The sequence below is a fragment of the Kluyveromyces lactis genome (assembly GCF_000002515.2).
Source record: "Kluyveromyces lactis strain NRRL Y-1140 chromosome A complete sequence".
In the NCBI taxonomy this organism is placed as follows: domain Eukaryota; kingdom Fungi; phylum Ascomycota; class Saccharomycetes; order Saccharomycetales; family Saccharomycetaceae; genus Kluyveromyces; species Kluyveromyces lactis.
Genome location: NC_006037.1, coordinates 311073 through 333694, shown reverse-complemented (window position 1 = coordinate 333694; position 22622 = coordinate 311073). Strand labels below are relative to the sequence as shown.

Here is a 22622-nt window from a genome sequence, read left to right as displayed (position 1 = left end):
TATAAGAAACCACAAGTGACTGAAGAGCGCAGAAACAGCAAGAGCAAGTCAGACATAGCATCAAGCGTGGTTGATACTATAAACCGTGTGTTAAACTTTAAACAAAGCACCTCAACAGTCAGTACTTTTTTGTTTTGTTCCAGTGAGTTTTCAATCATCTGTTTGCTGAGTATAGAAAACTATGTCAACTTCTGTAGACCCTTTAGTCCAGTTGCAACAGGCAGCTGCGATGGCAATGCAGCATATGCCGGAACAAATGCTTCCTAAGGTTTTGGAGACCGGTATCACATTGTTTTTAAATGATAAGCGGAATTTAGGGTTCTCGAGATTTTCTACCCAGTTATTATTGGATATATTGGTTCATGATAAGATTCCATCAAGTGAAAAACCATTCATTGTATGTCAAAACATCACTGCGCTTTGGGAAATGGCTGAAACAAGAGATTATGTCACTTACAAAAACTGTATACTATGTCTTGGTAATATTTATGACCGATTATTTGATTTAGTAGCAAAGACTTCTGATGATAAACTTTGGTCGGTAATGTTAAAGTTTAAAGAACTTATCATTGCCAACTGGAAGACCTGCTATCCTTTGGATTTGTCTGACAATGATCTAAATAACCATTCAAGAGGAACGGGGGTAAAATTAGCAAGTGTGAAGCTCATTTCGAAAATCATTATTGTGCACACCTCAGGACCCGGAATTAGCGTGGGAAGTATACCAGAAAATCATCCTGTGATATCTAATAAGCAAGCGTTGGAGGCTGAAGCCAAATATTTGTTAGATAAATTGTTAACTTTTTTAATTGAGGAACCAATGATGTGTGCACCATGGTTCACAGGTGCTCTTCATAGTCTTTCTTTTATTATGAAGCAGAGACCATTGGCCACAATTCGAATCGCATCCGCTTTACTGAAATTCAACATTGACATGAAATTCCAAAGAGATGATGAACCCACTTTACAATACAGACTTGCAAAGCGATTTGTGGAACGTTGTTACAGAAATTTAGTTCAGTTCGGAATTAAAAGTCAACTACTCAAAAACAGTGGATCCATGACACAGTATAGAAACAAACTAGCTAAAATTTCACAGACTCTATTCGTTATTGGCGAAGAGACCAAAGCTAAAGGTATTCTAAATTATGATCCGGCTGCGATTGAACATAAAATGACTCCAGCTGATAAAAAAAAATACACTAGAGTGAAGGAAGTTAACGACTCTTCTTCAGATTCTTCATCAGGAACATTTTCAGCGACAACGAAATCTCCGTCTCCTATTCAAATGCCACCGATTGTTTCGCCAATGATAGGAAATACAATGATGAATACGGCATCTACTCCACCGTTACTGAATAATTTTCAACCTCAGATACATGCCCCCGTAAAGAACATACCTGCTCCTCCACCCCCACCGCCTGATCTTTCTGTATTGCAATCCCTTCAGAGTTATGCTTTCACTAAATCCACGACAAAGCATCCACATTTTTTGAATCCTGCTCATACCTCTGTCGATAACTCATATTCTGCCGTTTTTGCCTTAATGAACCCCGTCACCTCCGGATTCGATGTCTCGAAGTTGTCTCAAGATACCATGGTTAAAATATGTACTGAGGCTTTAAGTAACACAAACACAGGTACTGCCATTAATGGACTATCCATAGTTGCGTCCAGGTACACCGATTTGATAAACAAGTGGTTACAAAACAATGCTCAACAACAGAGCGCAACTATCTCCAACGATAGTAGTCCAGTCCCATTCAACAACAGTAGCCAAAGTCAAGCTAGTAAACGTCCCAGAGAAGAGAATTCTGCAGCTTTGCCAATAAAGCAAGAAGTTGCAATGAAAAACGAAGAACCTTTACAGCAGCCTGCGGACGATAGGTACGTAATTGATGATTCAGCTCCTATACAGCCACCAGAAAGCAAAAGGGCAAAGATCGAAAGAGTGGAAGATGCAGAACCATCAAGCAGTCATACAGTATCCTTGGGTGTTCCAACTTTAACTTATGATGAGAAGTTGACTCACTTGCAAAGAATTGTGCAGAATATATTACTGATACCAACTAAAACTGATGTGAGCACTCCAATGACACAATTACAAAGTACAAATCCATTGGACAAAGTTCTACTAATGAATTGGGACAATAAGACCTCCTGGGTATTCTTATTATCTAGACTCTGCTCTAGAGGAGTGTCATCGAATCAAGATGTGAGAGATATTGTCACCAACGCAATTTTTGACTACTTCTGTGAGGATTTCCAGAACAGAATCACGCTTGTACTTGAATGGCTAAGTGAAGAGTGGTACCATGAGGAATTGATTTCCGATGGTAAAGATCATACCATATATAATGAATGGTCAGTAAAGGTGCTAGATTTCATGATCCCCAAACTTGATGACTCCCACAGAAGATTGTTTATTCGAATGGTCAGTGAAATGCCGTTACTTACTCAAGAACACATCGAAAAGATGAAATCACTATGTTTAGATCCTACTAGATCGGTATTGGGGTTCCAGTCTTTGAAATTCATGTTGATGTTCAGACCTCCAGTGAAACCGTTCATCAAAGTTGCCCTCGAATCTATGGCTGAAGTAGACGAAAGTATCAAACCACAATGCGATTCACTATTGAACAAGTATTTTTCCTGAGTAAAGCTATTCTGAATCAATGTAAACCCTGATTTCTAAATTTATATATCTATATACTAGCCGTCGAAGATATTGCAATTTGGTTGCGTTCCAAAAGCAATATGTAAGGAGAAACTTACTACTTTCCTATCAAACCGTCAACGAATAAAAGAGAATCATAGCTCGCTAATGCCCAATAGGTTTGGCTGAAATTCCACCATGTATCAGTCACTTAATGAGAAATTTGAAGTTTTCAAAAATATAACCTTTTAGCCACATTATCGTTAAAACATATAGTTAACGCACGCACAGCACGATCTCATCTCGTTCTCGTTTCCCTTCGAAACAAAGGACACACACAGAGCTTCTTTGAGAAAAAGAAATGAACTAATGCCGTCTCGCTGAAATTTGAAAAAAAAAATAATTTCAACATCGCTTCTTCTTGAATATGTTTTCAGGAATCTAACTAAGTCAGAGGAAGTGAAAGTGATAAACAGAACGAACCAAGGCCCGAAAAGAGGTGTGCGTTTATTCATTGTGTTTAACATCTGTTGGATTAGTTAGACTGCTTCAGGAAGGTAGTCTTCTTTCATTGTGAAAATCTGCTGTCTCACAAAGATTTTTTAAGAACATTGTATTCTTTCCCATATTTCCTTTCAGATTTAGTGATACCTTTGTGCTAAGTTGTAACCAAAATTTCCCAGGAAGTAGAATTAACGACTATTTCATAGTCTTTCATCTGTTATTTACTGGAGGTTATAATTTCTGAACGCTCTTATCCTTTAATTATTGCATAATCACGCAGGTCGTCGTCGTCTTTTCCTCTAATTCATTGCTAGTCATATTCGCACTTTTCCATTGTTAGAACGCTACATGTCCTCTCAGAATATGCTATCCTCACTTCCAGGAAGAACTCAGTCTCCTGTGAATTTGCCAAGAGGTGCACATCCTGGGGCAGTTTTGTTATCACCGAAAGGCTCATCTGCCAATCTGCAGGCATTGGGCACAAACCCAACCAGTCCTTCTCAACAGCCATTATTCTTAAATGATCTGTTAAATCAGCAACAGTTTTCATTAGATTCTCAGCTACATCTTCGTGATGATTTAGGAAGACCATCAAATATGGTTTCCCCATTATCCAATTCCGCTATGAATCCAACTGCTTCAAACGGCTCTACTTTTTTGGATACTTTTTCCAGACCTACAAGCTCAATGGCGATCAATCATCAACCATTGCCATTGCAACATTCAAACAGTAATGCTAATGTTATGGTCAATTTCACCAATGACGTTAACCAATTGTGTAACTGGATATCAATGCTCACGCCTTCTCAGCAGAACACTGTTATGGACAATCTTTTATCTTCATTGAACGAGGAAGTTTTGCATAGTACGAAGTTAAAACTAGACTCTTTGGTTCACAGTGGTTATATATCTCCTCAATTGGGTCCTATTGCTTCCCCTATACCAAATAAAGTTCAATCTCAGGTGCATCAAGCAGAAAACCCTCAGCCATTGAATTTAGACAGCGTTCTTAATGGTGATAACATCTACAGACAATGGTCACCATTGCCACAAAATACAGCCAGTCCAATGCAGCAACCAATGTACGATTATTTGGCTGATATCCCACGTCCTAGGTCTGCTGATCCATACAATGCTTTCAAAAAGGGTGGCTTGTCATCCGGCAATGCAAACAATAACAGCAATAACGGCAATGCAATTAGCAACCTCAATAGTTCTAATCCTTTTGGAACAAACACCGTTAGCAGTACTAACATGAGTAATAGTAACAGCTCTAGCAGCGCCACTGGCAGAAAAAATATGAATCAAAATCAGCATCAAAACCAATACCTGAATAGACCGCAATCTCCAACAAATATCAAAGCCAATGTTTTCAACAAAACTTCGTTAGCCACATCCTCGAGCAATTCTGGTAATGCTCTCACTACGGTTAACTCGGCTTCTTCTACTACTAGTAATTTCAATTGTACAAACAACAGCATGAATGCGAAAGGGTTATGTGATCCAAAATTATTGAAAAACGTCCCTGCATGGTTAAAATCGTTGAGATTACATAAGTACTCTGAGGCGCTAGGTAGCAAACCATGGTTTGAATTAATTTATCTGGATGATGAAGCATTGGAAAATATGGGTGTTAGTGCTTTGGGTGCTAGAAGAAAATTACTAAAAGCTTTTAGTATAGTCAGAGAATACAAGGCCAACGATATGATAGATTCTAGTGCATTTTAGACACTTCAGCTCAATTTTAACAGACTATGTAGAAGCTATTCCAAAAGATGGCGTAAAACTGAATGACTTATCCCAACGTCTAATATAATAATACTAAACACATAACTTTTTCACATAATCATTACGTATATTCTGAGAATATGTATAATAAAACCTTCAAATGTTTTGAGTATTTGTTCTTATAAATATTTGGTCCTTTAAGGTACGACAAATGTAGTATGTAATAATACAACTAATGATCATTGAAATTACACAAATAAAGCACTGCACAGTTCGAGATATGAAAATTTGTCGCTAAAGAGAAACTTCTACAAAACTTCATTGAGATAAGAAGTAAGTCCATATACGGTCTGGGCGATATGTTGAACTGGAGATTGAATAGCGGCCTTTTAACTATTAGATTATAGCTTTGTTCTTTTGGAGAAAATAATAAAGGATAAACTGATGTATCTCTTAAATATCAAATGTAATAACTAAAATTTCTGAAATCTTTGTGACAAACAAATGCTGGTTTACTCATAATGCTTTTTTTAATGTAGATGTTATGCTGTTAATTAAGTGCTGTATTTGTTTGTTTTCATGCGTATCAATTCTCCGAGAAAAGAACGAAAGTGTTTGTAAATGAGTAGGATGGATACGGAAGATAAATGTTCTTCGTTTTCTGTTTTCGTGGTTCAAGATTGTACCAAAATATAAGGTTTGAAAGGGATGTTATTTTATTTTTTATCAGTCACCTCTTTCCATCCAGAACTTTCTGTTGTTTTCAACGTTATCAACTAAAAATTGAAGCTGTTTGTACTTAAGTCCCAACCCTGAAAACAAGCTCAATGCAAATGTATCAATAAAGAATGCTTGACCCTTTGGAATGTTTGGAAATTCTTTCAAGATATCATCAATATTTGAGGGCAGTTCTGAATAAGAATCAAAATCAAGATCCAATTTGTAACTTATTCTTTTCTTTTCGTCGTCTTTCGCATCTGCCAATTCAACTAAGTTTTTCTCCAATACAGCACATTCCTTGAACTCCATTGATATTAGAGCAGCCCATTTCGCAGATATCAACAAAGGCCTTGTCACATTTGAAATATCTGCCGCCTTTATAATGAGTGATGTCAATCCAGTTAAATTAGGTCCTGTTTCCTGTTTTATAGTTTCCACATAGTGATTGTGTAAAGCCATATCCGTGGCTATTATAGAATCTTTTATTCCTGTGAATTCTTGGGAAAGTTCGGGCCAATAATGTGATAAAATGTCCAAATAAATGTCTGCATGGAAATTTTCCAATACTGATTGTTCCTTATAGTATTTTGAGATTGGTGAAACATATTTGTTGAACAACATATTATTTGTTCCTGGGTGAGCAACATCGTGACCAATTGCCGCTATGCACAGCAAAAACGAAGCCAGTTTAGGTAGTTCTAATAAATGACATAACTGATACGTGGCCTGTAATACATCAACAGCGTGTCTAAAGTTATGAAATTTGTTACCCTGGTGATATGCGGCCTCGATATTCAAAAGCATCAGCAACAGACGGTTAGTGGATGGTGGGGCGTGCGAAAGGTTGGATTCTGTATTTAATTTGTGGAAGAGTAGATAAGCACACCAGATCAACTCAGTACAGTTTAACGAATGAGCGCAAAAATCCCAGCTATCTAGACATTTCCAATAGTACGCATCATTATGGGACAAATTAGATTTAATCATATCTGTAATGTCAATATAATCCCAAATCGGCACCCTTTCCCTTTTCAATCTATCATTAGAATTTACATATGCAAGATGTGATGCCATGGTGTACAAATTATTGGAACAAGGTAGGTCATGATGTTCTTCCGATCCGTCTGTCAAAGATTCTGAACCTGAATACATCCATCTGTAAACACTCGATATTCTATCCATATCCTCATCTGAATCATCGTTACCGATCATATCGGTGTTGAGAATAACAGACTCATAATAGTCAATGAAATTCGCAGATGGGACACACATCACATTGAAACATGGGAACATATCAGAAATAAAACAGGATAAAGTTTCTGGGTCCATTGAATTCAACACAGAGGTAGACCTAAGTTTCGTTCTAATGGGATCATAACAAATGAACAAACACGAACCTTCAAACGTCATGGATTTATCTTGTAGTCGTTTCTGGAAAAACCACATCATAACTTGTGTAACGGAATCAAACTTTTGAATAGAAACATGATCCGAATCTCGTGATAACCGTTTTATTACTTCGACACACGGTCCCACACAACAAACATGAACAGTCATCTCAGAACAGGTTTTCTTGTCTCTATCAGATATAATCGTTATCAAACACGGTCAACCAACTACTCTCGCTATTAAACCTGAAACCGGTGGTTGGGATCCTGTTCTTAATTGTTCTGATTTTTTTTAATGATAAACAAATACACAGAATCTTTCTATCTATTACTTTCAATCAATCAATCAAGCAGAAAATAGTAAGCCCATGTCGACGAGTGTCCTTCCTTATGTATATCTTTCAGAACAGGTATTTTTTTCCTCTTAGACTTTGGTTTCTTTTGAACCTATTTCTGATATCTAATTTTTTTTTCTTTTCAATTGTGGAAACGCTAATAATAAGAAAAGAGAAAAAGCAAAGAATTATAGTTCCACCTGAAACTCCACTTGAAAGGAATCCTTTTCGAGGCTACTTTGTACACGTTAGTTTCAGAATGGCTCCAGATCAGAAATTGCACTTTCTACCTGTCCACAAAATCTAACGCAATTCAAGACATAAATAACTCTAATAGTGAATTATTTTATTCAGAATCATTTTACACAAAAAAAAAAAAATACAAGAAAGCCTAAAAGCTTACGGATCAATCATGGTTTAGATAACATATTTCTATTAATTGTACTTTAATTCAGTCAATCTGCACTCGTGTTAAAACCAGTTGTTCAAAGTGTAACTGTTCGTTGTTGGATTTTTTTTTTTTACTTTGGATTTGGCTGACATGTCATTTCAGTTTGACGTTTTCGGTGTCTATGGGATATTTGTCAAAGAAAAACAAAAAGAAAAAAGGCTTTACAGAACTACAACAGTACAAAAGAAGTGATAATCCTAGTGTTCTCTTTTTTTAAGGTCTCACGTCGGAAAGGCTCGAGCTAACTTGATTTCGATTAGATTTTGTGTTTTGCATTCGCGTATCGAAATGTGATCTTCACAACAGCTACTGTTTTCTCTCTTGATAAATCACGCTCGCAATATCTAATCTTTAACTGCACGATGGATATCACTCGGTAAGCCAAAAAATTAGATAATAGATAAACCGGAACGATGCAAAACGAACCACAAATGTAGCAACATCAGCATTGCATACCGGTATCCACATATCTAAAGATATATACAAATCACGTGGGAACGTGATATTTTTCTTCCCGTATCTGCCCCAGAGAATCATCATGCGGCCGGTATACCGTCTCTGTTACTTTTTCACGGCTCGAAGGAGGGTTTCGTCCACCCGCTTTCTGGCCAAGTCAAACAGCGAGATTCTGACTTGGCAATGCCCACACTCCAAGTCAATTTTACGTCCGGTCAAAAAAATACGACTTTCTCGGTCATGTGACTGTCTTCTTCTTTTCTCATGGTCAATCAGAACCTCGGAAAGAACCCTTGATGTTATTTAAGTATATATGATGATTATGTTAGAAGTTTTCAATAGATACACATTGCAACATTGGTGTTTTAAAGTTAAGTTTACCATTGAATGAGTAACATTCATCTGATTTTAGAACAGTGACGCCCCTGGTAAGAAGCTATGTTCTCTTCATCTATTTCTCGTACTGCTTTTGTCTCTTCTCGTATTGCGAAGAGCACAGTTTCTCGTTTGTTCTTGAGAGCTCAATCGACAAATGCTTTAAACCAATCTCAATTGCCTTTCACTTTCTCTCAAACCGGTCCAAAAACCGTTAAATACACTACACAGCATGAATGGGTTGCTGCTCATCCAGATGGATCTGCCTTCATTGGTATTACCAAGTACGCAGCCGATGCACTTGGTGATGCCACTTACGTCGAATTGCCAGATGTTGATACCGAATTAGAGGCTGGCGATTCGTTTGGTTCTGTTGAATCCGTCAAGTCTGCATCTGAAATTTACTCTCCTGTCGCTGGTACTGTCGTGGAAGTGAACGAAGCTTTGTCTGACTCGCCACAATTGATCAACAGCGACCCAGCTGGTGAAGGTTGGATCATCAAGATTAAAATTAACGATGAGGCAGATTTACAATCCGATGAATTGTTATCGCTAGAGCAGTACGAAGCTCATCTAAAGGAAGACCATTGATTCAATAATATCCAGCTACATGTTTAATGCGGCGTGTTTATATGTGTGCGTTGGTATCACGATATATGTATACACTTAAGTATCAAGTTTTTAAACTATTTTATCGGTTCAGGTTGATTTTAACGTACGTCAATTTTCAGCATGCTTCTTGGCATACTCCTCCGGAGTTTTTGTCGTTAGCTGTAAAGCATGTACCCCATCATCAAATTCCTCATTTAGCATCCCATATACCATTCGGTGTCTCATGGGAAGGCTTTTCCCTTTGAACAATCCGCTCACTATCTCTAGTCTGAAGTGTGATTCAATCTTGTTCGCAGCATCTTGAATCCCATGATGACCGCTATGCTTGTATGAGTCATTGAAAATAGCAAAATGTGAAAGATCTGGGAAAGTATCTTTCACTTTTTTGGTGATCCTCTGAGCAATGGGACCATCTATGCTTCTGTTCGCTGCTACCGACGACATCTGGCGAAATATTGATCTAAAACTCATTCAATTATATTCAAGGAAAGAGAAAGAAAAAATTCGGTCCTGGCCAGCAAAATTGCTTCTTGAAATGACAAGTTTATTAGTGACGATACTGTTAGCAGCCTAGGGCAAAATTCAAGCTTCTATATGTCGTTTACATGTTGAATCACCGTATCTTGGATATTCTGATTTTATGAGATGTACGTATTATTTTCATTTTTCCCCAACCTGAAAAGCTTTAGTAAGATTTCTTTCAACCTGAAATTTGATCAAATTGAAGACTCTCAAATCAATCGGTGTTATCGATGTAGCAAATCAGCAACCTCAAGAAATCATTACTCTGAGCTCAAAGTACCGAGTTAACAATGTTCCGTAAAACACTGACTACACTAGGGCGCCGTTTATATTCTCTGACTCCAGAAGAGAAGCTGATAACTGATAAGTTGAGTAAAGAGTTGAATCCCTCTTCCATCTCTGTTAATGACATCAGCGGAGGATGCGGATCGATGTTTTCTATTAATATTACAAGTGATAAGTTCAAAGGATTGTCGATAGTGAAACAACATAAACTAGTAAATGAGATTTTAAAAGACGATATTAAAAGATGGCATGGTTTGCAACTCCGTACCAAGAAAGAATAAGCCCAACTCTTCAACAAATTCTGAATTTAACAAAGCAATAGACTCTGCGCCAATGTGCACTTTTCAACCTGCTGCTTTTCTTGTATATATGATGACGTGACCTTGACACAACGAGTTGAAGTTATTTTTCTATGTATGAGAGATACGAACCCATTGATACATTGGTATTTCACTTAGGTGATATTTATTCTAAATAGTTTGACATGGTTAAAACCTGCTGTTTAAGTAGTTCCTCTTTAATTATTCAGCTAGATGAAGTAAAATGGAAATATTTTTAAGTTTAAAAAGAGAAATAAATCTATCTATTATGAATGATTAATTTAAATCAGTTGCAGGTATTGAAAGAAAGAGTCGTTTATTCAAACGATTCGACCTCTTCTTGAGTTTCCTCTAAGATTTCCTCCTTAACTTCTTCCACAGTGACATATTGAGTTTCGTCAGCTTTGTCGCTTTCGAAGTTGTCGAAAATAGTGTAACTGTCTTCGGATTCCAATCTTTCCTTGGATTGCTCTCTGTAAGAGACCCATGCGCTCAATTCCGCACGACGCTTCAAGATCAAATCTCTCAAAGCACTGTCACTTTCCATGGCATCCTGTTCTTCGAACTTGACAGACCATTGTTTCAGATTCTTTCTTGCCTTCTTCTTTTCAGCGTTAGACAAGAGTGATTCTGGTCTTGGTCTCCAGACGAAGTTTCTGAATTGATCTACGATCTCCTTACGAACAGCTTCACCGCAGCAGTTGTAGATAGTGTAACCATTTTCTAGCTTGTGCTTGCTGTAACTAGACCAAGCTGTTAAGAATCTACCGGAAGAATCCCATTCTAAATCAGTGAAGAATTGATTATCGATATGAGCAACTGCTTGCAAAGATGCTTTGACATCCTGGACTTCATTCAAAGTCTTTTCACCAGTGAAATCAAAGTCGTAGAAGTCAAGAGATGCTTTCTTGATTTCCTTACCATTAACGATAGTACACACTGCGACAAAACGGCCAGCTGGGGACCAAGAGATGCAATTGGCAAATTGTTGATCAACAGTCTTTACTAGTTTCCATTTCAATTGATCAGGTAAGACGGCTAGATCCTTATCTTTATTATCCTTCTTTTCTGGAGCAAAGAATTTGACAAAGTTCTTTGGATACATTGGGTTTTCTTCACCACCATTATCCATCTTGGAAATAGTGACAAATCTAGTACCCTTTGGTTCCCATGCTAACTCCAACACACGGTCCTTCATTTCGATTTTCTCGACAGGAATTTCGGATTCATTTAACTTACAAATTTCCAAATTGGTGAAGAAAGTCTTCTTGGACTTGGTATGACGATCAACTTGGAAGCAGACAAAGTCTGCTTGTTCATGCCAGTGAATAGAAACGTTAGAAACTTGAACCAAATTGACAGTTTTGACTATTCTCTTGTTTGGTAAAGTCATTAGGAAAGCCTTACATGACTGGTTATTAGTTTCTGGAGTCCAGTATGCCAATAATGTAGTTGGGTCACTCTTTCTTCTGTTGTATGTCAATTGTACACCCTTTGGAGCGAAAGAGAAATCTTGAATACCTTCGACCTTGTGAAGTTTGCCATCCAACAATTGGAAGTTGTTTTCAATATCGTAAATAGCCAAAGCGTTTGGACCTAGACGACCACAGTATTTGTCATCGTAAGAGAATCTAATTAATGGCCATTGCAACTTGGCATTTGGTGGAATACCGAACGTTTTCATTAGGAAACCAGTAGCAAGATCCCAAACACAAATTTGATGACCTTCAGATTCAGGACCAAATGGAGTGTCTTCACCTGGTTTAATTGGATTCATTGAGAAAGTGATCAAAAACTTCTCAGTTGGAGAAACATCTAGACGGGAAACGTCTGGATGGAAAAATCTCTTCAATCTGTCGAAGTTTGGACCACCCCAAGAAGTAACACCTTGGTCATGGAAAGATAATAGATAAGTACCCTTTGGTGAGAACTTCACGACATCGTTTGACCAGTTCTTTCTGGCTTCACCGACACCATCAGGTTGATGAGCCAATCTGTTCCAGAATACGCGGGTCATGTCACCCTTTTGTAGAACAAACTGGTCTCTACCGTCTTGGTTTTGCAACCAAGATCTCAAGAAATCTGTTGGCGCAAAGTCTGGAACAACAGGTTCGTGAGATTGTGATTCGAAATCGTCAGAACCATACTTTTCCATATCATTTAAACTGTTGACAAGCAATCTATGCTTGGCATCTAACTTTTTACCGTTGAATAACTGGATAGCTTCTTTAGCAGCTGAAACAGATTCCATTTCAATAAACAAATGACCCTTGGTTTTACCATCTTCAACTGGAATTTGCATATCCAGAACTTTACCGGCTTGACTGAACAACTTGGTCAAAACCTTCTCTAAGACCGGAACTTTAGCTTCTGGTGCAACTGGAGCGCCATCGACAACCAAAAAGTTGTCAAAGTTCACACCACCATCCTGGATTTGGAATTCTCTTTCCAAATCGGAAAAGTCGATGTCATCAACCGGAATATCTTCTATCTTTAAGGACTCTAAAGTGGTCATTTTTCTCTTTCGTTCGTTATGTATGTCTAAGACCTATACCTTAATAGTTTCCTAAGCGAAATGGTGCCTTAGAGTGAACGTGCCACCTTCTCTTCCCTTTTGAAGCTCCTCCCAAACGCCAACACAGAGTTTGAAATGATCTATCTGTGATGAAATTCTTTCGGTCCTCAGTCTCTTCGAAATTTTTCATATCGTTCAACACGGCTTTGAAGTAAATCACGTGATATAAAGAATGATTTTTCTTTCCCTTTGATCTTGAATCTACAACTTTGTGTTTACATTATGGGAAATCAAAGCGTTAAGTAAATAAACAAATCAAACTTAATCTGAAATGAACTGGCAGAGGTACCAAGTGGTACCACTGATGTTTATTCGACAGTTTAGTTGTTATTATTTCAAGTGTTGATGAAATTAGATATAATTGTGTATTATGAGCGATTCAGATAGTGTTATTATTGAAACTAAGCTTCGAAGCGGCAGCGATTTGGATGAAGGAATACGGAATTTAAGCCTATTAGATACGGATGACAATCTGAAATTTGAGTTAGAGTCCGGCAAAAAAGAGAGACAACAAGAGTATGATGGTAGTTGCAACCAAATTGCTATTGATACTAGCAAAGATGATTATGTGAATAAATATTATTGTAATGTGCCGAGGCGGATCAATTCTGCGGTGAGCGAGGAGGACGAAGAAGAAACTACGACTGATAATACTACCTCAGAGACTGATACGGTGATCAGTAGTGGAGATATTTTCCAATTGATAAGCAGCGATAATCGGTGGATTAAGGAAGATGGTAGGGTTCCTGCTGTAATTGGAAGAAATAATGATACACATGAAAAATATCGGTTTCCGAATGATTCAAGAAAGGTATCTACACAACGGTTGCAGCGTGGGACCATAAATGACTTTTATCCACCTAATATAGCAGATTCGCATTTGATGACTAGTGAAACTGATGTTTTAAAGAGACAATTGGTACAGTACAGAGTGAAAGTTAAGGCCTTGACCGAGATCTTAAAGCAAGTTAATTTCAATAACGATCAAAAATTGCAGGCTACCCAAAATACAGAAAACATTACAAACGATTTTGAGAGTCATGCAAATACCAACATCGAAGAGGTCGAAGATTCTCCTTTACTTCGAGAGCAGAATGTAAAACTAGTAATCACATTGGAGGACAAGAATAAAGAGTTAATCAGATTGAAAGAAGAATTAGTACGAAATAAGGATGAGTACGAAACAATGTTGGAGGAGGTCAATGATTACCTACAACATAATGAAAACATTTCTAACGATGTCAGCAATATCCTAAAATTTCTCTTGGATAATATGGATTTGACAGCTGAAGAACGTGATAATTTAATAAAGGCAGCAGGCTTCGAATCGACGTTTATTGATATCAAAATCAAAGCTTTATCTGTTAATGTGGATAAAATTGTCCGTGAATTAAGGACTATAAAAAATTCAGATCAATCATCCGGTAATTTGTTGGCTGATCAAGGTACGATATCCCCTTTGAACGATAGTCGTTTAGATAACAGTGAAGTATTAGATTCCAAGTTGGAGCTTGCAATAGAAACCATGCATGAGAAATATCATGACTTTTTACAGTCAATCCAACTTAAATTAGAAAAAAATGACAACCTAGAAAAGGCATTGAAAGATAAATTTCAGCAGCAAAAACTACTTCTTGAATCCATGTCAAACATTGAGCATGAACGCACGTCTCAACAGATTCCACCTTTATACCTACAGCGATCTCAATCAGATCTATTTTCCAGCATTGATGATCTTAGTAAAAGAGCGAGTATAGAACTGTCCAAATCATATCAAGACCATGTGGATGCTTTGAACAGTATGCTTCAAAACTATAAAAGAGAATTAGAAGACAAGGAAAAACAGTTGGGAGAACTTAGATCACAACTGCGGAACTCCTATAATACCAATACTGAGTTAGACCTTGCAAACAAGATCAAAGAACAAAGTCTGACTTTAGAGGAAAATTCAGCAAGATGGCATACACAACGGATTGAATATGAATCTCGGATAGAAGTTTTACAAGATGAAAAAAAAGACCTTTCCCAAAAGCTGATTGATGCTCAAGCTCAAATGCAAATGTTGGAGGCTAGAACAGAAGAAGATGTCATGGAACTCCGTAAGAAATTGAAAACTGCTTTGCGAAAATCGACATACTACATGGATGATAACCAGCTTCTCCAAGAACAACTGGAAGAATTGGGGAACGACCATCATATTTTACAAGATGAAATTATAAAACTGCGGGAGCACGTTAATAAATTTTCAGATGCGGATAAAGGATCACAACAGTTAACAATTATAAAATCTAAACTCTTGGACCATTTAAGGGCAATTTTTGGGTCATTCGAGAAGGTTCTACAAAAAGAGTCCATTGACCAAGCATTCAATAAGTTGCATAACCTTGAACAGCTAGACTCTGCCAAATTCTTCAAAAAGACAATTGCAAAATTAGATTCAGTTTTCTTTTTTATTGAATCTGCCATCGAATCAATTGTCACAGAACATGTCGATCTGCTTCTGAACGAAAAAGAAGAATGGTCCGGCTCATCACAGAATGATGAGGTAGAGAAACAATCCAAGCTGAAAATTGACGAATTAAGGAAAAAATGGATTGGTGAACGTGAAAGAAGAAAACTGGAGTCTGAAGCAGCAACGAACCGCATCAATATGTTGCAACTAGAGAATCAAAGGTTGCGAGAACAACTTGGAATCCAATGAAGGAATTAATTAGATATATATATATATATAAATATATTCTGGTTTTGTGTGGTTGTACTATACAGTTGACAGAAGCGGGTCATTAAAGCTTGCTCTTTCAAAGACAATGTTGTTAAACTGAGATTTTTAAGAAATTTCTATGTCACCCTCTTCATCCTTCTTCTCTTTAGTATCATCTCCGTCAGAATCGTCGCTGTCACTGTCACTGTCATCACCCAATTCCTTCTTAGCGTAATCAACCGCTTCATCAAATAGGTCCTTTGGTACTTCTTTATGAAGGCCGTTTGTCTCTGACAGGGAACACCAACTTAGTTCCAACTCGAACTCTTTTTCTTTGTTGTCTTCATGGGCTGCATAAATTATCCTTGCTGCTTCTTTAACAGCTTCTCTAGCGGTTAGGTTTGGGTTCTTGTTCGAAAGCTTTTCCAGTTCAGCCTTTGCTGACTGTCTACCCTTACCTGTAGCTGCACTCTTGTAGCCCCAGTAAGTACCGCTTGGTTCGAGCATGTATAAATGAGCCCCATCAGAATCAACACCACCGAAGATGGCGGTGACGCCGAAAGGTCTGACACTATTATATAGTGTATGTGCTTGAACATATTGGCCGACACGGTCAGCAAATGCAGGGATTGGAATTGGTGTGCTGTACATTTTCTTGAAGCTGGCAGCTTCTTCACGACCTCTGTTCACCAAATGTCTACCATCAGGCATCAACCCGGAATATACGCACCCGATATGACGATCCACTGTCTGAATCTTCTTGTTCTTGCCCGGCACTAGAAGCTTGGAAGTAATGAGTTTTTCAACAGCTAACACGACACCGTCTTCACACTTTATACCCAGAGAAGTGGAGCCGTTCTCTACCGCCTTCACCGCATACTCAACTTGAAAGTTCCTACCATCCGGAGAAAAAACACTATTAGAAAGATCGTAACCAGTACCTATTGATGTCTAGAATGAAAATAAAACATCATCCCAATCAGTGAAAATTGGATTGAACGCGTTAGTAATTTAATTGCATTATTCATAGATTCTTATCCTAAAGGCATAAATTAAACTCAAAGGAAAAGGGAAACTAAAGCATTCCAAGCATCGGAATGAATATTCACATACCATTTTATGAAAAGCTATTGAATTGCCTGTTTGAATTGAACAATGTCAGAGTCTCAACAGCTGCTGATTATCTGTGTGAAGTATCTTTTACCCAAGCCCTTGATTTGCGTCTACACAAGACTTAGTTATTCTCAACCTCTTACCATTGATTCTTTATATTGACTTTCCCAAATTTCGCCACCGTAAAGTATTACCCGGACATCAATTTTCCTAGTTCCCTTTAAACAGGCCATTGAAGTTTTGGCATCAACACACATCGGTTGACATTAGATCAAGAAGAACGGCTAGGCTCACATCATTTTGCGTCAAGCTTCGCTTGTATATATTAAGAAAGTCCGAGAGCCCTGTATGATTCAAACACTGGCTGAAAAGCGAATCACTGAAAGAATATAAGGAAAATAATGACCAAGACTAGAATTCGAATTGTGGTATGTGGTGACAGTGGGGTTGGTAAAACTAGCTTGATTGCTTGTTTAGTGAAAGATCAGTTCATTTCTTGGTTGCAAGACGTACTTCCTCCAATTACCATACCGAAAGATTTTTCAAGCAGTCGTTATTCTCCAGAAAATACTGTTGTTGTTGATACTGGCAATTCGGATTTGGCAACGCTTCATAAGGAACTTAAGAATGCAGATGTAATTTGGCTAGTGTACAGCGATCACGATTCGTATGAAAGAATCGCACTTTACTGGATGATGATGTTTCGGTCTCTTGGTGTTAATTTGCCGGTTGTTCTTTGTAGGAACAAATGCGACGACGAAGTGGAGTTTTTGTCCAGCGCCAACATCATGGATTCTGACGATGATCAATTGGATAATAAGATTGAAGATGAGGAATTTATACCAATTCTTCGGGAATTCAAAGAAGTTGAAACGTGTATTAAGGCCAGCGCGAAGTTCAAATTTAATGTCAACCAGGCGTTTTATCTCTGTCAAAGAACTATTACCAACCCGGTTGCTCCATTATTTGATGCAAGGATTGGAGAATTGAAGCCTCTTGGTGTTTTAGCTTTGAAAAGAGTTTTTGTGCTCTCAGACATGGACCAAGACGGATTTCTTAACGATGATGAAATTACCAAACTACAAAAAAAATGCTTCTCCAAAGCAGTTGATGTTAATGAATTGCAATTTCTTAAGGACACACTAACTAGCATATCATCACCCAATCAAGAGTACGAAGATTATATACTTAACGTTCCGGGCAAAGGAATAACGAAGGACGGCTTTCTTGTATTAAACAAAATATACGCTGAAAAAGGACGGCACGAAACCACATGGGGAATATTAAGAGCATTCCATTATACGGACACTTTAACTATTAATGAAAAAATCCTGCGCCCCAAAATTGACATACCGCAAAGCTCTAGTGTCGAATTAAGTCCGCTTGGTTACAGATTTTTTGTTGATACGTTCTTAAAATATGATAAAGATAACGACGGTGGGTTGAATAATGACGAATTACATCTGTTGTTCAAGACTACGCCAGGACTGCCACATCTTTGGATCGAAACAAATTTCCCTTTTTTGACTGTTGTCAATAATTCAGCATGCATAACACTTCAGGGCTGGCTGGCTTTATGGTCTATGACTACTTTCATTGATTATTCGGTTACCACAGAATATTTGATATATTTGGGCTTTGACAAAGACGCCAAGAACGCTCTTCAGATCACAAAGCCGAGAAGAAAGAGGAGGAGAAACGGTGTTTACTATAGAGCTCCTGTTTTTGACCGGAAAGTTTTGAATTGTTATATGTTGGGTAAAGGCAATAGTGGTAAGAGTTCTCTTCTGGAATCCTTCCTAGGTAGGAGCTTCTCTGAAGCTTATTCACCTACGATACGTCCCAAAATTTCTGTCAATAGCTTAGAACTAAAAGGAGGGAAGCAATATTATCTCATCTTGCAAGAACTTGGAGAACAAGAGACTCCAATTTTAGAAAACAAAGGTAAATTGGACGAATGCGACGTGCTATGTTTATGCTATGATTCCAGTGATCCTGAATCTTTCTCATACATTGTCAGTTTGATAGACAAGTTTGATTATTTGAAAGAATTACCTATTGTTTTTGTTGCCTTGAAAGCAGACCTAGATAAACAACAACAGAGATGCCATATTCAGCCTGACGACTTTGCAGATCAATTGTTTATTGATCATCCGTTGCATATTTCATCCACATGGCCTAGTTCTCTCAATGAATTGTTCATAAAGCTCACGGAAGTGGCTTTAGAACCGATAACTAGTACTGCAGGACTAGGACCAGCAGTACTTACAAACGATATTGATTACCGCCAAACCATAGTCGCAATTAGTTCGGTGGTAGGATTTGCATCATTATTCACATTCACTGCATTAAAAATATATAGTAGTTTTAAAAATACCTAAAGAAATCCGTTATGCTTCTATTCCGTAGGGCCTAACAAAAAATCATAATCAAAGAAATCGAACGTCGCACCGTTTAGCAGGGAAGTCATATTAGTAGGCTCCAATAATTCGTTCTCGGTAGGTTCTGTATTGTCATTTGGCATCGGTATTGGAGATGGTTTGTGAGCAATTTTCTCTGTGACGTTAACTGAATTGGGTTCTTCTGGCAATACTCCATTTGGATCATTATGTTCTGTTGATATTTCTGGATAATGGTTGCATATTTGTAGCGCATCCATCATTGCTAGAATTTCCTCGAAACTTTCTGCACTTACAACAGAGACCCGATTTCCTTTTTCTAAAGACAGCAAAACGGCATGCTTGTCATTTATGTCAATACCTGTTCCCATGTAAATCTCTCTCCTTACCTTAGGTGAAAAATTTAGGTCAAAGACTCTCTTTAATACGTTCAAAATATCCTGCTTCTTAATAATCTGCAAAACGTAATCAAAGAAAATAGATACCTTGAAAGTTGAAAAGAATGCGAATCTTAATCGTTTTGTAATAAGCGTTAACCAATTTTGCATGACAACTTCCAAACCTTTTCTTATAGCAGTAACTGCAACCAGTTTATTTTCGTTTTCTTTCAGTTCCTCTGGAATATAGCTAGAAAGCCCGTATAGTCCTTTTCTATCAACTGTCTGTTTTATCAAGAAGGATTCGGTATGGGTGATTCTAATGAGCATTCCCAAGAAGGTTAAAAGAATAGAAGGAAGACATACTTCACATATTTTGTCCGTGGCAAAGAGCATGCAAGGTGATAAGGATGCGTTATAATCCCCTGTTAGATAGCTTTGGTATATCTTGGCGATCTCAAGAAGTGATTTGAACGACTCGATGAAATATTTCGTAAAATACTGGGAATAATCGTGGGTCATATCACTGAGCCTATTTTCGAAGTGAACCATCAGACATGCTGATATTCTTAGCATCGACATTCTTGCAATAAGGTGAGTTTGGAAACATAAAGCATTTCCGAAGTAAGTAAAATTGACCGACACTCGTTTTCCATTTTTTAATACCAAGTCATAAAACTGCGGGGTATTTACACCATTTATTAATCCGTCAAGGGGAAATTCTTCATCGAGAAAGCTTTTTACCTTCTTGAACCACGCATCTAAATCACTTAGTGTCATATGGGTATCCAAGTTCATTGTCACCGCATCAGTTTCCGAAAGCAAAAGAAATATTTGATGTCTCTTTTTTATTTTATCAATCATGTTAACATTGTAAGGGCCAAGTCGATTAGGATCCCCGAAGTCATAGCACCAAAAGTTTTTTGTTTCACACTCCGGAGATGCATACGCAAAAGAAGACATATGGGTATTTTGATGGTATCTTGCCTTTAAAGTAGTCTCATGTCTGCACATAATGTATATGCAAAGCCATAATCTCTTCCGTAAGTTGAATACCCTAGGATCACAGATCGTCGGATCTTGTAGAACTTTATACTCGTTTGGATCTCTATGCAAACCGATATTGACGGCCAAGTTACTGACAAGTGAGATCAAAGCATCCGTAGTTTGCCCTAGATAACAATCTCCCTCTTCAGGAGTGAAAACAAATACTGCCCAATGATACATTAGTGCAAGTAGCCCATTCTCAGTCGTCCAACTTAAAATGTTGACACTAGATATACATTCTTGAGAAAGCATCACAAGACTTGGAGTGATTGGACTTGTTGTCAATACTTTCAAAGTAGAATCATCAAACACATCCTCCTTTGAAGAATTCAAAGTGAAGAGCATGCATAGATAACTGATTCTCAAGATATTGATAAGGGCGGAGAGTAAACATATTTTTGATCTTATATTGCGAGTACCAAAACAAATAGTAACCTTCCTACCATCTGTTCCGTCACTGGGGTTCAACAATTCATCAAGACCTTCTTCGAACAACTCGATGTCTAAAAACGGAATGATTGGATAGATATATTGATAGAAATGCATCTTGTAAAGATCAATATCTTCACGTGAAGGCAAGGCCTTTTCCAAACTATCCTTTAATCTTGTCAATTCCGGAGATACTACGCCATGTGAGCAAGAATCCTCTACATGTTTATTTTCCAACCTAGCCTTAAGTAGTGAAACGAATAAAGTGGACTGTTCCTTTTGTTCAATTTGCTCACCCATGATCCGTTCAGTAAACTCGTGAACTTTTTGTTTCTCCATGGAAGTTTCACAGAGTTGTACCATTGAGTCTCGCAAGAAGATCGCATTCTGCCTGAACTGTATCTGTGATTTTTGGAAAGGATTGATCTCATCTGAGGAAATGGAGTGTATGAGAGCACTCTTCGATGCGCTTGAGAAAATTGACGCAACAAAAAGCGACAACAATTTGTCCCTATATACATGAGCAAACGCAGAAACAGGCTTGATATCACGTTTCATGGCATATTTCATGGTTAGCTGAGGGAACTCCTTGTAAAAATTGAACTGTAAATCTTGTGGATCAGGAACCAAAAAAGAGCTATTCTTACTAATTACAGGAGTAGGGCTCAAAACGGAAACATCAGCCAACAGAGGTGCCCCATCCCCAGTTCTTTGCCTCTTACTAGTATGCAAGCTTTCCACATCAGAGGGACTAGTTGTACTAACGTTCGAAGAGACCTGAAACCCTTCAGCCTTACTCTTCCAGTATTCCACTTCGCTAGTTAACCTTTTGATAATTGCATCCTTGCTTGGAACCCGTGGTGGTTTCTGTTGTTCAACGTCATATACACACTTCAGGTGGTACTTAACACATCTTCCACACCGTGGCTTCTCCCTGTCACATTTAGTCTTATTCTTCCTGCATGCCTGGCAAACGAAGGAAATCCTTTGTCTCTTGCATGCACCGTTGGATGTTTGGTCCTCCCTCGATTTCTCGTCATCTGCAGGTTCAATGCTCTCCTCTTTCATAGCCATATAGCCTCTGTACTTTGAAATACGTTTGTGATACTTTCCACTAATTAGGTGCCTCTCTGCGCTGAGCTTTATGTTGCGTTTAACCTTTGCTTCGCAGCTGTTAATAAACCCCGATCATATAGTAGTCTGGAAAATCTTAACCCCATCGCCTTTCAACTAAATAAACTTGGCATTTAAACCTTTAATTTTATAGTTTCGAATGAACCCAATTGAAGCCCGCCCGAAAAACAAACAATTTGGGTGGTCATTATAGTACGGTGTACAGGTGTTGAGGGGATTTTCTGGCGGCCGTTATAAGAGGGAACCGCGGCGTAACTACGGTTAGGTTTGGTTGCGAATTGCTCGAGTCTATTTCCCTTGGACTTCTGACTTTGAAATTAGTCACTTGATGGAGCCTTGAGCCTTTCAACGGTATCAGCAACATGAGAAAGAAAGTTAAAGCGTTACAAGGTTTTCTAGGGAAAATGTTTCTGTAAGGTACAAAGTTGATGCACTGCACATACATATATACATATGAATATACGTATTTTTGTTTATGGTTTCATTAGTAACATA

At 38.0% G+C, this 22622-nt stretch overlaps 11 protein-coding genes across 11 annotated transcripts; 6 read left to right on the top strand and 5 right to left on the bottom strand.

Annotated features, from left to right (window-relative positions):
• Nucleotides 1–181: 181 nt before the first annotated feature.
• Nucleotides 182–2656, top strand: PTA1 (RNA-processing protein PTA1; the record flags this gene model as incomplete). Its single annotated transcript, XM_451161.1, has 1 exon — nucleotides 182–2656. The coding sequence occupies one exon, from the start codon at nucleotides 182–184 to the stop codon at nucleotides 2654–2656; it is 2475 nt and encodes an 824-aa protein (XP_451161.1).
• An 852-nt stretch (nucleotides 2657–3508) lies between these two features.
• VTS1 (Vts1p) lies at nucleotides 3509–4888 on the top strand (the record flags this gene model as incomplete). Its single annotated transcript, XM_451160.1, has 1 exon — nucleotides 3509–4888. One exon carries the CDS (start codon nucleotides 3509–3511, stop codon nucleotides 4886–4888), a length of 1380 nt encoding a protein of 459 aa, XP_451160.1.
• Nucleotides 4889–5614: 726 nt separating this feature from the next.
• On the bottom strand, nucleotides 5615–7165 carry PDE2 (3',5'-cyclic-nucleotide phosphodiesterase PDE2; the record flags this gene model as incomplete). The annotated part of the gene is made up of 1 exon (XM_451159.1): nucleotides 5615–7165. The coding sequence occupies one exon, from the start codon at nucleotides 7163–7165 to the stop codon at nucleotides 5615–5617; it is 1551 nt and encodes a 516-aa protein (XP_451159.1).
• Nucleotides 7166–8676: 1511 nt separating this feature from the next.
• Nucleotides 8677–9204, top strand: GCV3 (glycine decarboxylase subunit H; the record flags this gene model as incomplete). Its single annotated transcript, XM_451158.1, has 1 exon — nucleotides 8677–9204. One exon carries the CDS (start codon nucleotides 8677–8679, stop codon nucleotides 9202–9204), a length of 528 nt encoding a protein of 175 aa, XP_451158.1.
• Nucleotides 9205–9333: 129 nt separating this feature from the next.
• On the bottom strand, nucleotides 9334–9696 carry BOL1 (Bol1p; the record flags this gene model as incomplete). Its single annotated transcript, XM_451157.1, has 1 exon — nucleotides 9334–9696. The coding sequence occupies one exon, from the start codon at nucleotides 9694–9696 to the stop codon at nucleotides 9334–9336; it is 363 nt and encodes a 120-aa protein (XP_451157.1).
• Nucleotides 9697–10037: 341 nt separating this feature from the next.
• Nucleotides 10038–10313, top strand: BOL3 (Bol3p; the record flags this gene model as incomplete). Its single annotated transcript, XM_451156.1, has 1 exon — nucleotides 10038–10313. The coding sequence occupies one exon, from the start codon at nucleotides 10038–10040 to the stop codon at nucleotides 10311–10313; it is 276 nt and encodes a 91-aa protein (XP_451156.1).
• A 355-nt stretch (nucleotides 10314–10668) lies between these two features.
• PRT1 (translation initiation factor eIF3 core subunit b) lies at nucleotides 10669–12867 on the bottom strand (the record flags this gene model as incomplete). The annotated part of the gene is made up of 1 exon (XM_451155.1): nucleotides 10669–12867. One exon carries the CDS (start codon nucleotides 12865–12867, stop codon nucleotides 10669–10671), a length of 2199 nt encoding a protein of 732 aa, XP_451155.1.
• A 430-nt stretch (nucleotides 12868–13297) lies between these two features.
• SPC72 (gamma-tubulin complex subunit SPC72) lies at nucleotides 13298–15628 on the top strand (the record flags this gene model as incomplete). The annotated part of the gene is made up of 1 exon (XM_451154.1): nucleotides 13298–15628. One exon carries the CDS (start codon nucleotides 13298–13300, stop codon nucleotides 15626–15628), a length of 2331 nt encoding a protein of 776 aa, XP_451154.1.
• Nucleotides 15629–15754: 126 nt separating this feature from the next.
• Nucleotides 15755–16744, bottom strand: PRE10 (proteasome core particle subunit alpha 7; the record flags this gene model as incomplete). The annotated part of the gene is made up of 2 exons (XM_451153.2): nucleotides 15755–16579; nucleotides 16742–16744. 2 exons carry the CDS (start codon nucleotides 16742–16744, stop codon nucleotides 15755–15757), a joined length of 828 nt encoding a protein of 275 aa, XP_451153.2.
• Nucleotides 16745–17142: 398 nt separating this feature from the next.
• On the top strand, nucleotides 17143–19122 carry GEM1 (ERMES complex Ca(2+)-binding regulatory GTPase GEM1; the record flags this gene model as incomplete). The annotated part of the gene is made up of 1 exon (XM_451152.1): nucleotides 17143–19122. One exon carries the CDS (start codon nucleotides 17143–17145, stop codon nucleotides 19120–19122), a length of 1980 nt encoding a protein of 659 aa, XP_451152.1.
• A 17-nt stretch (nucleotides 19123–19139) lies between these two features.
• On the bottom strand, nucleotides 19140–22067 carry KLLA0_A03443g (Zn(II)2Cys6 transcription factor; the record flags this gene model as incomplete). The annotated part of the gene is made up of 1 exon (XM_451151.1): nucleotides 19140–22067. The coding sequence occupies one exon, from the start codon at nucleotides 22065–22067 to the stop codon at nucleotides 19140–19142; it is 2928 nt and encodes a 975-aa protein (XP_451151.1).
• Between the last annotated feature and the right edge of the window lie 555 nt (nucleotides 22068–22622).